This window comes from Heterocephalus glaber, unplaced genomic scaffold (genome assembly GCF_053883595.1).
Source record: "Heterocephalus glaber isolate CG9 unplaced genomic scaffold, H.glaber_assembly_v1.0 deba00001600, whole genome shotgun sequence".
Taxonomy (NCBI): domain Eukaryota; kingdom Metazoa; phylum Chordata; class Mammalia; order Rodentia; family Bathyergidae; genus Heterocephalus; species Heterocephalus glaber.
Window position 1 is genome coordinate 22342887 of NW_028258372.1, and position 12206 is coordinate 22355092.

General features: G+C 39.1%; 1 protein-coding gene and 1 pseudogene across 49 annotated transcripts in view; one reads left to right on the forward strand and one right to left on the reverse strand.

Annotated features, from left to right (window-relative positions):
- Edem3 (ER degradation enhancing alpha-mannosidase like protein 3) overlaps window positions 1–10646 on the reverse strand; it is a 78422-nt gene extending 67776 nt beyond the window's left edge. For all 4 annotated transcript variants that reach the window (XM_004862796.4, XM_021242922.2, XM_004862795.4 and 1 more), the window contains exons 1-2: window positions 10252–10646; window positions 6678–6723 (exon numbers count right to left, since the gene is read on the reverse strand). In XM_004862796.4, the coding sequence (XP_004862853.2) occupies window positions 6678–6723; window positions 10252–10412 (207 nt within the window). In that variant the 5' untranslated portion in view covers window positions 10413–10646. The remainder of the gene's footprint in view (window positions 1–6677; window positions 6724–10251) is intronic.
- The window catches only part of LOC106010905 (centromere protein I pseudogene), a 194946-nt pseudogene that overhangs the window by 99218 nt on the left and 83522 nt on the right, over window positions 1–12206 (forward strand). For 3 of the 45 annotated variants that reach the window (XR_015444346.1, XR_015444344.1, XR_015444343.1), the window contains exon 1: window positions 10709–11108. The exons of 40 other annotated variants lie outside the window; for them this stretch is intronic. The product of XR_015444346.1 is annotated as a centromere protein I pseudogene, transcript variant X18 (transcript). 2 more of the 45 variants (XR_015444347.1, XR_015444345.1) reach the window with 2 other exon arrangements.

Genomic DNA, 12206 nt, shown 5'->3' on the forward strand with positions numbered 1-12206 from the left:
TGCATACGTGTCAAATAGCCTGAGTAAACTTCAAACATCTTGGCTAACTAACGTGGCAAGCCAACAGCCTTATTAGGCTTCAAACTTCCTGGCTATGTGAAGAATAGATGTATTTCTTCGCAATGTGTTGCGAGAATGAGAGGCAACTAATTCATACTGACACAACTTGGAGTTATGAAAATCAGAAAGAAAGCTCAGGTGATAAAAGCGTCCTGTGAAAATTAAGTAGAATATGTGCTTAGCTAAAAACAAAGGTGCAAAAATAAAAATGTAGATCAGACTGTAAATTTACTAGACCCTTGAAATAACAAAATAATCTCCCCTAAAACCTTCAGGTCAAAGCAGCATCAAAAATTTACTTTTTAGTAAAACCCATTTGAAAACTAGATTTTAGGAAGAGATTTTATGCTACTAAAAATAATAATTTTAAAAATCATTAATTATAAGTTATTGGAAATATCAAATGTAGTTAATTTTCAATAAAGTTGTATATATTTTAAATATTTTATTCCAGAACCTCATATTAAACATCTTCCTCCTGCAGTAAAAGAAACAGCAGACTTATAGTTAATCTCCATGAGCAGGCAGGTCTGGGAACCAGCTGATTACAATCCTTAATCCAATTCCTTAAGAACCATATCCATCCTGCTGCACAAGAGCAAGGACCCAAGTTCAATCCCCAGTACCAAAAAAAAAAAAGAACCATGTCCAGGGTTGGGGATTTAGCTCTGTGGTTCACTGCTTGCCTTACAAGCACAAGGACCCGAGTTCGATCCCTGGTACCAAAAAAATAAAGAAAGAAAGAACCATGTCTGGACGTGGTTCCTCCCCTAGTCTGTCTTTTCATTCTAGTTCTTATGTTTGGGCTGTGCATACTTAATCCCTTGGTAAAATTTGTTTTTTCTCATCTAGAGGTTGTTAAATTCCAAACAGTCATGCAGATGGAACCAAGGATGAATGTGCCAAACACCTTTTACTGTGGTCCACTAGACTGACCCTCTGAAGAGAGTTTGTAATGGCTAAACCCAATATGACTTGAGGGGCCCTAAACCTTTCAAGGCCCCTGAGATAAGCTCTCTGGAGAAAATCCCTGACTGCTTCTCCCCTACACTGACCCTTCCCAGTTTAAAGCAGCCAGATTCCATTTTCAACCCTTCTCCCCTAACCACAGTTAGGGATTCTTCCGGGGGGCAGGAGATGTAGAAGATAGTTTAGTTAGTTTATAAGTAAGGTAGCTGGCCAGGGGAAGGGCCTGAGATAGAATTGGGTGATCAGCCATATTGCTAAGAATTAATGTAAGAATAGACAGTGAACTAGGACTTCAGACAAAGAAGAACTCAGGCAACATGGAATACAGCCCTCTCCCAAGTTCTGAGGAAATTTTAAAATACATAATAATCAGTTTTTTTCTCTAAAATTCCAGTTTCTTTTAGACCCTGTATGTTGAAGAACTGGGTTAGAGAGCCTGGGTTCCCACGGGTCATTTTAAAAGCATAAAGCCACCTGTGATAGGTGGTCACTAAACAACTGAGAAATTCTTGTGCTGTTCTTATCTGTAATTAACTGAGTCAAGGGGCCATGGGGCCACAGATTCAGGATGCCTCCTGGATTTTATTTCCAATAAAAACTCTCCTAAATTCAAAAAACAATCTTTCTTCTTGTTCTTAACATAAAAACATATTTAGTAAGCCACCTATCATATAATGGTAACATATGCTAGCTACTTATTCCACTTGTACAATTTACCAGTTGTCTTTTCACTCCCCACACCAAATCTTCCTACTCTCTTTTCTTCTTCATCTATTAAACTATTTTTCAAATGTTAGATGTCCACTTATTTTAATTATTAAATTATCAGGCTCACTTCCCACAATGAACATTTCCTGTCCTTTTAGGTATTATATTTCATGAAATGTTTCTTGGCAATGAAGAGAAACAAGTAGTAAAGGGCCGGGGATTTAGCTCAGTGGTTCCGGTGCCTGCCTCGCAAGCACAAGGTCCCGAGTTCGATCCCTGGTACCAAAAAAAAAAAAAACACACACAAGCAGTAAAAATGGAGTCATCTCATATGACTGTAAATTAATCACTACAGAGTAAAGAACAGTGTATTTTAAGTTTATACTCAAAAATTACATGAGAAAAAAATTTTTCAAATTTTTCAATGTATCTTGGTCAATCTAATTTTGGTTAACAAAATAAAATTGATCCAATAACATTATATGAGATAAATAATGATGATATGTTATAAAATAAAGTCTTGCTACTGATTTTTAAAGACTATAGCAATAGATGCAGAAAAAGCATCTGACAAAATTCAATACCTTTTCATGATAAAAAAAAATATGCTCAGCAAACTAGGAACAGAAGGGAATTTAACTTGGTTAAAAAACAACAGCTAACCTCAGACTCAGTAGTGAAAGACTAAAAGCTTTCTCCTTACAGTTAGGAACAAGGCAAGGATCTCACCACTTCTTTTCAACACAATATTGGAAACCCTAACCACTCCCATAAGGCAAGAAAAGTACATTGTATAAAAGACATACAGATTTGAAAAGAAGTTAAAGTCTCTGTCTGCAGATGACATAACAGCCATGTGAAAAATCCTAAGGAATCTTTTTTAAAAAAGGCTACTAGAAATAACAAGTGATTCTAAGTTATTGATAATTTGTTAGTTACTTTTCTCTTGTTGCTGAGACAAAATACCCAACACTCAAAGTTAGAAGGGACAGGTTTATTAGGCTTAGAGTTCATAGAAGTTTCAGTCCATATGCCTGGCTCTGAGGCAGGCTATTTCAGGGCACTGCAGAGAAGAAACATGGCATGGACAAAGTAGCAAAAGCAACAAGAGAGAGCTTCACTATGTCTTTCTGCCTATTTTATCTCATCCAGACTACCAGGATTAGGGCGGTGCTAAACCAATCACTCATGTGTAGCGGTTTGGTAATCACATGCTGTTCAATTCCAGCATCACACATTCCAGATTCAGCTCCCTCTAACCAAATGAGGCTTTGGGGGGACATCTAGACCCAAAACATAACATTTGCATTTAATCACAATTTTAAAACCTCTGTGCTTCAAAAGTAACTGTTAAGAAAAATTAAAAGGCACAGCAAAGAATGGGAGGATGTATCTGCCAAACATATGTGTTAAAGAACTAACGTCTAGGGGCCGGGGATTTAGCTCAGTGGTTTCACTGCCTGCTGTGCAGGAGCAAGGACCCGAGTTCGATCCCCGGTACCAAAAAAAAAAAAAAGAACTAATGTCTAAAATATATAGTAATGGGCCAGGGCTTTAGCTCAGTGGCACTGTGCCTGCCTCAAAAGCGCAAGGTCCTGAGTTCAATCCCCAGTACAAAAAAAAAATATATATATATATATATATATATATATATATAAAATAACTTTTATAGCTTAGCAATAACAGGACGAATGACTTGATACTAAAATGGAAAAAATTTTGAACAGATGCTTCATCCAAAAAGTTATACGAATAGCAAATAAGCACATGGGAAGATTTTCAACATCATTAGTCATCAGTAAAAATCGAATTAAAGCCACAATGAAATACCACTACACACCCACTAGCATGGCTAAAATTAAAGACTGAAAATATCAACTGAGAGGATGTGTAGTAACTAAAACTCATATTGCTGGTGGAGAGCACAAAATGTTGCAAACACTTTAGAAATGTTTGGCAGTTTCGTATAGAGTTAAACTTACATTTACCATATGATATAGTAATCCGAGTCTTAGGTGAAAAACATATGAAAATGTATATCCACATGAAAACTAGCACTCACAAGTTCATAGCAGCTTTAATAATAACCAAGGACAAGCAACAAGTCAAATATTCATCTATTAGTAAATGAATAAATTGTATTCTATCAAATCAATTAAACATTATTAAGCAATAAATAGAAGCTCTACACATCTCCAATGTGTATAAATACAAAAGCATCATGCTGAATGAAAGAACTAAATCAAAAGACTATATGCCTTATATGCCATTTATATTAAACCCTACAAAATGGAAAACTGTAATGACAAAAAGAACCAGATCAACAGTTCTAAGGGTCAGATGAAAAAGAATCTACTGGCCCAGGGATTTAGCTCAGTGGTTTCGCCGCCGGCTGCGCAAGCAGCAAGGACGCGAGTTCGATCCCCGGTACGAGAAAATAAAAATCTAAAACTAGTTTTTGGGCCGGGGATTTGGCTCAGTGGTACCACCGCTTTCCTTGCAAGCACAAGGTCCCAAGTTCAATCCCCAGTACCAACAAAACAAAACAAAAAAGAGTACAATACTGTGATTCCAGTAATACAATATCTTTTTTTTTTTTTTTGGTACCAGGGATTGAAGTCGGGTCCTTGCGCTTGCGCAGCAGGCGGCGAAACCACTGAGCTAAATCCCTCGCCCAGTAATACAATATTCTTTCTTTTGGGGCCGGGGATTTAGCTCAGTGGTTTCGCCGCCTGCTACTCAAGCGCAAAGACCCAAGTTCAGTCCCCGGTACCGAAAAAAGAAAAAGAATCTACTGCAAAAGAGCATGAAGAAAATTTGGGGGTGATGGAAAATTTGCAGGGTTTTATATTGTGCTGGTGGTTAAATAATTGCATATAATTTTCCAACCATAGACTTGTACACTTAAAATTGGGATTTTATTGCTTAGAAATTATATCTCAGAAACCTTAATTAAACAAAAAGCCTTGTTCTATTGTTCTACTGAGATAAAATCTTATCTGGTGTAACAGTGTGATTATAAAACATTACAAGAAGATATCACAGAATTTCTTGTGTAAGTTTGGTAGAGTTCTGGGATGTTCTAAAAGTAGAAGTCAAGGAACAATGACTAACAGGCCCACAATGGCCTACATAAAAAGAGATAATACAAATTTTTATTTCCCCCATTAGTATCACTTCTTTGTTTACAGATTACCCTTTTGGATGAACAAACAATTAAAAAGAAACGAGGTACAGAGTTTCAGTTGAAAAAGTTCAGATGAAAAAGTTCTACAGATGAATATAAAAAAATGCAAATGTACTTAATGCCACAGAACAGAACACTCAAAAGTGGTTAAAATGGTAAATTTTATATTATGTATATTTTATCAAATAAAAAAATTTTTAATGGGAAAAAAGAAGCATTAGTAAGAAAATGTACGTAGGGCCGGGGATTTAGCTCAGTGGTGCCGCTGCCTGCCTCACAAGTGCAAGGTTCTGAGTTTCATCCCAGGTACCAGAAAAAAAGAAAATGTATGTAAATCTGGAAATCCATGGGAAGTTACAATTCAAAATAGTTCCTTTGGGCTGGGGATTTAGCTCAGTGGTTCCGGCACCTGCCTCGCAAGCGCAAGGTCCTGAGTTCAATCCCCCATACCAAAAAAAAAAAAAGTTCCTTTGGTTCCTAATCTATTGCATGAAATCAAGGTTAAAAGTGGTTACAGTATTAGGTATGATTTTACTAGTTAAAGGAAATTGTGCTTGCCAATTCTTAAGTCTATTTGTAATGTTTAGGACTCTACCAAAGGTCAGTTTTTGCTTAAAGCAGTTTAACTGAATTGTCTCTAGTAGTCAGGAAAAACATTGGGAGACAAATTCATGAGCAAGCCTGGGTCCAAGAAAGTTCTACATTTGGCCCAAACACAATTCATTTTGCCATCTAAATTAATCTGCAAACTGAACTCTGCATAAATATTCAAAACATGTTACTAGAAGTCCCTGAGTACTCCAGAGTTAAGTGAGGTTACAAGAACTCCCAAAATAAACATCAAATTTCGTGTTATTTGGGCAATTCATTATCTTGTTGTTGTTTGTTTTTTAATTTTCTTAAATTTATATGGAAAACTTTTTTTCCAGTACCAGGAATCAAACTCAGGACCTTGTGCTTGCCAGGCAGGCACGGCAATGCTGAGCTACATCCCTGACCCTGAAAAACTCTTTTAGACTAAAATATGTTTTCTATTTCACATAGATTGTTGTACAGTAGATCTCCCAAACATCTTATCTCATAAAACTGAAACTGCTATTTCATCAGAAGGGAGCTCTAAAACATGTAAAAACAGAGGATAGGTGATGGTTTCTCTTTTTTAAGCAAAGAATTTCTTTATAGAGTGTACAAAGTAACATTACAGTTTCTTTTAAAGTAAAGGAATTTCTCTTAGCACCAAAAATAACATCTTATTCATTTTTATGTTCACAATATCTAGCTATATAAAGCACTCAATGAATGCTGTTAACAGTGCCCGAGGAAACTTTACAATATTTCATAATCTAATTTCAATTTATTCTTACCTACTCAATAATATAGCTCCTTGAAAACCACCACCATGAATACACTGTTAGCTTATGTTTGCCCTGCTTTTTATTTTTTGACAGACATTTGTTTTTTTTCAAATTAATTTTATTGGTACATTTTAGATATACATAATAATCACATTCATCATAGGGAATTTGTACCTATACATATCTTGATTCTTCTTTTTTCCCCAAACCCCTTCCATCCCTTTAATTTCTCTTCTCTTCCTTATTTACAAAAGCTTTGTTTCCATTTGCCCTGCTTTTTAAAAACTTTCTTTAAAAAAAAATGTGCAGGCAATTCAGGTTTCAAATTTCCCAGCTGACCCTACTCACATAATAATCAATTCATATAAATGGTACATAAACATAAGCTTTCTACTTACCATGTAGTTACCATAAGCATGATCAAACATTTCCAGTACTTGATTCCTATTTTGAAAAAAACAGAAATGGAGAAAATTATATCTTACTTATTGTTTCAAAAAGCTAATTCTTCCTCATAAAAACACACCAAGAAAAAAAAGGTAATATTTAGTTAGAAGGGGACACAAAGTCAGGAAATACACCAGTTATTAGACAAGTTCAAGAACTCATACAAAGAGCTAGGCCAAACTTTTACAATTCCTAGCAAATTATGTGAAACTCACTTCACATTTTCCTAAAAAATCTATTGAATGATACCTGCTACAATCAAGGCAAAGGTAAACTGATGCTGAAAAACAATTACTGTACCTTTCAACATAATTATTTAACATGTGTCTTAAAGGGGAAATACTGCTAGAGAGCTCCCAAAGGAAATAATTATTAGTACCATTTACTGATTATCCTGTATGTTCTACTAAAAGAGAGGGGTGGGATGATAACTAGGAAACAGGAAACAGTATTTTATCAAGCCTCTGCCTTTCCTATTAATCTGAATAAAAACACCAATGCCTAGTTTAAGTACCTATTTATTAATGTTTGCCATATTTTAAAAAGATATTTTATGATATATAGTCTACTCCCTTAAAAAACAGAAAAAATAGTAGTCAGCTCTATAATGAGAAATCTAAGGTTCAAAACGAAATTTGTGTGGTTTGGCTTACCTATTTCAAGATGGTTGTTTAAAATGGGTATTTCATATCCCCATACTGGACTAAAAATCCTGTAAATTTGGAACTAAGGAATCAGTCTGTGAAACATTCTCATATTCAGGGGCTTGAGTGCTACAGGAAAACCAGATATCCAATTTTTAAAAATATGTCTTTCTTCATTTTTAATAATTTCTATAAGTCAGCTTTTTCTAAAGTTAGATTGCTTGCCAACTCTAGAGTAAATGGATTGTTTTATACTCATTTTTAAATAAAAAGATAACAAAACCCATATATCTATGAAGGATAAGAGTAAATGTGATTACATAGATAATCCACAGCTTACAAATAGCAAATAATTGAGCAACTGCTTGCCATTAACAATTCCAATTCTTTTTTTTTTTTTTAAATCTGTTTGGTTTAGGGGTGTAGAGAAAGGGTTGTGACATTTTCTGTGTTTTATCATAAATCATTATTTGAGCTTTCTTTAAAATCACTCAATTAAACCTAGTGAATCAGAGTTCAGTTTTCTGAAAATTCCCAAAGGGGAAAGCCGTCAGGTATTTGTGGTTTGTGTTGAGACTCTTTACCCTTACCCTATAGTAGGGCAATCTAAATTAACAAACCTAAATATTTGTGATTTCTCTTTTGCAAACTGATGTCAAAATGTAATTTCAGGTCAATTTGGTTGCATTTTTCCAGTTAAAAATTAAATTCTTTAGTGGGCATGGTGGTCATGCCTATAATCCCAGGGCTCTGGAAAGCTAATATTTCTCTTCTAAACCTTAAGAAATGCAGCACAGTGGACAGAGTATGGGCTCTGTGGTTAGACAGTCCTAAGTTTGAAAAAAGGCTCTATCAATTACTAACTTTGCAATTCCCAACAAGTTAACCTTGAATCTTTTATTTTAGCAAAATGGATATCCCACCCATCTTATGAATAGCGAGGATTACAGGGATAATAAAATACTATTTTACATATTTTTAAAGTACTCAAAGAATGGGGTATTCGGTAAAAAATTATCAGTGATACACTGAATTCATAAGAGAATATTTAGGATGTTTATTAGAGCTTATTGGTAATTGTTTTGATAGTCAATACTTCATCTTCCACTAAGGATCCCTTTTTACAATTTTATTTAAAAATTAATACAAAGATTCTTGTAATGATTTAAAGAAGTATATAAACCAGGCATGGTGGCACACATCTGTAATCCCAGCCTTCTGAAGGCTGAGGATTGCTGTGAGTTTGAAGCCACCCTGGGCTACACAGTGAGTTCAAGGCCAGCCTGAACTACATAGTGAGACCCTGTCTCAAAAAAAAGGGGGGGGGGGAAGAAGAATATAAATTAAAACCTGGGCCAGGGATTTAGCTCAGTGGCACCGTGCCTGCCTCGAAAGCATAAGGTCCTGAGTTCAATCCCCAGTATGAAAAACACACACACACACACACACACACACACACACACACACAAACCTGATGGTTCCACCTTCTTTTCATCCTAACACTATGACATACATTATCTTCCTACTTTTTTCCAAGCTTATTTTTTCTTTACAAAAACACAAGGTATCAAATATATATATATAAATATATATATATATTTATATATATATATGTATGTATATAACTCCTCAACTTGCTTTTTTGGGGGGGCTCTTGGGAATAAATCCTAGGTAGCCTTCTAAAAGCATACTTCTGCCGGGGGTTTGGCTCAGTGGTTCTGCTGCCTGCCTTGCAAGTGCAGGGTCCTGAGTTTGATCCCCAGTACCAAAAAACAAAAAAATAAAAGCATACTTTTGTCTTCTTAATGCACATTAGTCCATGAAAACGATGCAAAATATTCAACCATTTCTCTCATAGGAACAGTTCTGTTCTTTCAACATGCACACCTTTGTACATCTATCTGTACATTAACAGTGCTTGTATTTCTGTTGGGTAGATTCCAGAGATAGGGATTGATTAATGAATCAAAAAGTGTGCAAGATTTAAATTTTAGGACACTGGCAAAAAGTTACATTAACTTACATTCGCAGTAAGGTTTTCTTTTTTCATGCCTTAAATAGCCAAGACTGTATCCCCAAGTTTTGTATTTACTAATCTGACGAGCAAAAACAGCTATCTCGTTTTAATTTGGATTTCTCACATTGATGAGGTTGAGTAACTTTTCATGTTTATCTCATTTCCTCTTCTCTGACTTAAACTGCTCATGCTTTTGCCCACTTGCTATTGATTCTCAGCTTTTATTCTTTTCTGGGGCCCCGTGCATATTAGTATTACTGACTCTGAACTAAACGCTGTAAATATAACTGAGTTTTATGACACTCTGAAGACTGTGAGTAAAGTAATAAGGTACACTTAATTATGGCTTTTGAATAATACCAACAAATAGCCTCTTCTACTATGAAAAGGCAATACAGGAAAACATTGCAAGGAACGGGTAAAATTTGTGAAGTTCAAGTTCCAATGAACGCCCCTCTTTACAAATGTAAACACCATTTCCTTAATTATGTCAAGCCAGCAACATTTTTCCATCTGGGAGCTCACTTGTGCGAGAAACCCAACCATGCCTCCGTCGGAAAGGCAGCCGCTGGACTTTCGCGCGCAGCCACACAGGATGTAGCCCCCTTCACGGGCCACTGACCTGACAGCCGCGTGGACATACCAGCTGGCCTCAAGGAACTCGCACCTGTCACCGACCTCCAGGGCGACACGGTGACTGACCCCCATCTTCCCGGACCCTGCCCACCCGCCAAGATCCTCGCTCAGTAGCAGCTGTTCCAATCGCGAGTGGAGACGCCACTGCGCGCCTGGGTTGCAATGACAGGCACCTCGCCCTTGGTCAGCTCTACCAGGAAACCCACCCAGACAGCCAAACACCCTTACCCAAGCTTCTGTTTCTCCTCCCTGTTCATGGGTGTGGCCCCCGCCGTCCACACAGACGTGGCCGACACCAGGTAGAGGGCGGTCGCTGCGGCCACCAGGTTCCATGGCGCTCGCTGGGGAACCGGGGACCCACAGCCCAGGGCGCCGCCGGCTTCGCTCATGGCCCCGCGGTTCCACGCACGCGCAGCTGCTACGCCCGGTCGGTGGGACACATCGCCGGACGCCGGTGGCGAGGGTGCTGCAAGCCGTGACGGGGACTGGGTGTGGAACGAGGCGGGCAGTTGCCGGCGTCAGTGTTTGCCGAAGCCACCAAGCTGGTCCCCACCACCAGCGCTGCCGCTGCCACCGCCCTCCGCCCTCTGCCCTCAGCAACCCGGAGCGCCTCCCCCAGCTTTCCGGTGTCGTAGTCTAGGAAACCGCCTCCCCCAATGCTACTTCCGGGCAAGGCCAGAGTCGTGGAGCCTGGGGACCAACGGAGGCCGCATCGGAGAGAGGCTAGCCCCGCCACAGGCGACGTCACTGGCCAGGAGAAGCGCGACGTGGTCAGAAGGCGGGACGAGGGAGGACCCGTCGGTTCCAAGCTCCTGAGAACCGCGGAGTTGCCACCGAGGACTACCAGTCCCAGCGTGCCCTGCGGGCTCCCGGCGTGCCTGCCGGCGCTCGCAGCCTCTGCGAGGGAGTTCCGCCCTGGGTGGCGCGCCGCATCCTGGACCCCGGGGTCGCTTGTGGCTTCCGGGGCGCCCGTTTCCTGGCCCCCTGCAGCTCTCTGCCGCCTGTGAGCTGCAGTCAACTGCTGGTCTCTTCCTGAGAATGAGGTTTCCCTGCCGGCCGTCTGGGTGAGAGCGTTGTCTCCGCAGGTACAGCATGCCTTAGTCACTGGTGTTGGAGTAGTCCTCTCCTTTCTGTGAAGTTAGGATACACGAAAACCTTTGCTGTTATCGTGCTGAGAGTTTCATTTGCATTATTATCTCAACTGGACGTCTAAAAGGTAAGTTACAGGTAAGTGTCCCCTTTGGCACGTGTGGAAACCACGGCTTAGCGAAGTTGGTTAACAAACCCGCGTCCACACTGCAGCAGGCTTGGGTTCCAGCCAGCCTCTGATTCGGCCGTCCTGAATGGAATCACTGAGCCGCAAAGCTAAGGCTGTACGCAAGATCTAGGGCATTGAGTAACAGTTATGTAAAAAGCTCAGGAGCCGTGCGGGCTCCAAAACAAAATAAAATGTTAGGGAAGAGATTGGAGCTTGCAGTTTGTGATGACTGATTCCCAGGTTGCCCGTTAGTAAAACGATCAATAGTTACCTTTTGGAAAAGCAGATTTGCTTTCTGTTGTAGTAATTCAGTAGGTAGGTAGGGATTGGATGTGATCTCTGTAAGTATAATAAACTGCGTACGCATTCCCTTGCCCAACATCCAGCTCTAGACATTTTCTTTCTTGGCTTCTGTCACCTCATTTCTTACCTTTCTGACTGATCATTCAGGCAACATCAGTGACTGTTCCTTCATTTCCTACTTTCTTAAAATACAGATGTTCCCTTAAAGTTTGTTTTTTTTTTATCCTTTTTTTCTCTTTGTATTCTACTTATTCCTTGTGTCCTGTTTATATTACTTAAGAGTATCGCGTCAATGTGCATCCATTTAGCTATAAATGTCTCTAATTTCTCATTTTTTAAGCCTGAGTAGAACTCCATTTTATAAAAAAAACCACATTTTCTTTATCCATTCTCCAGTTGATGGGCAACTGGGCTGCTTCCAAGTTTTAGCTATTACAAATTGTCCTGCTATGAACATGGGTGCACATATATCACTGTGGTATGATTCTTTTAATTCTTTGGGGAAGATCCCCAGCAGGGGAAGATCCCCAGCAGGGGAATAGCGGGTCAAATGGGACTTCCAGTCCTAGTTCTTGGAGGTATCTCCGTACTGATTTCCACAGTGGTTGCACCAGTCTACACT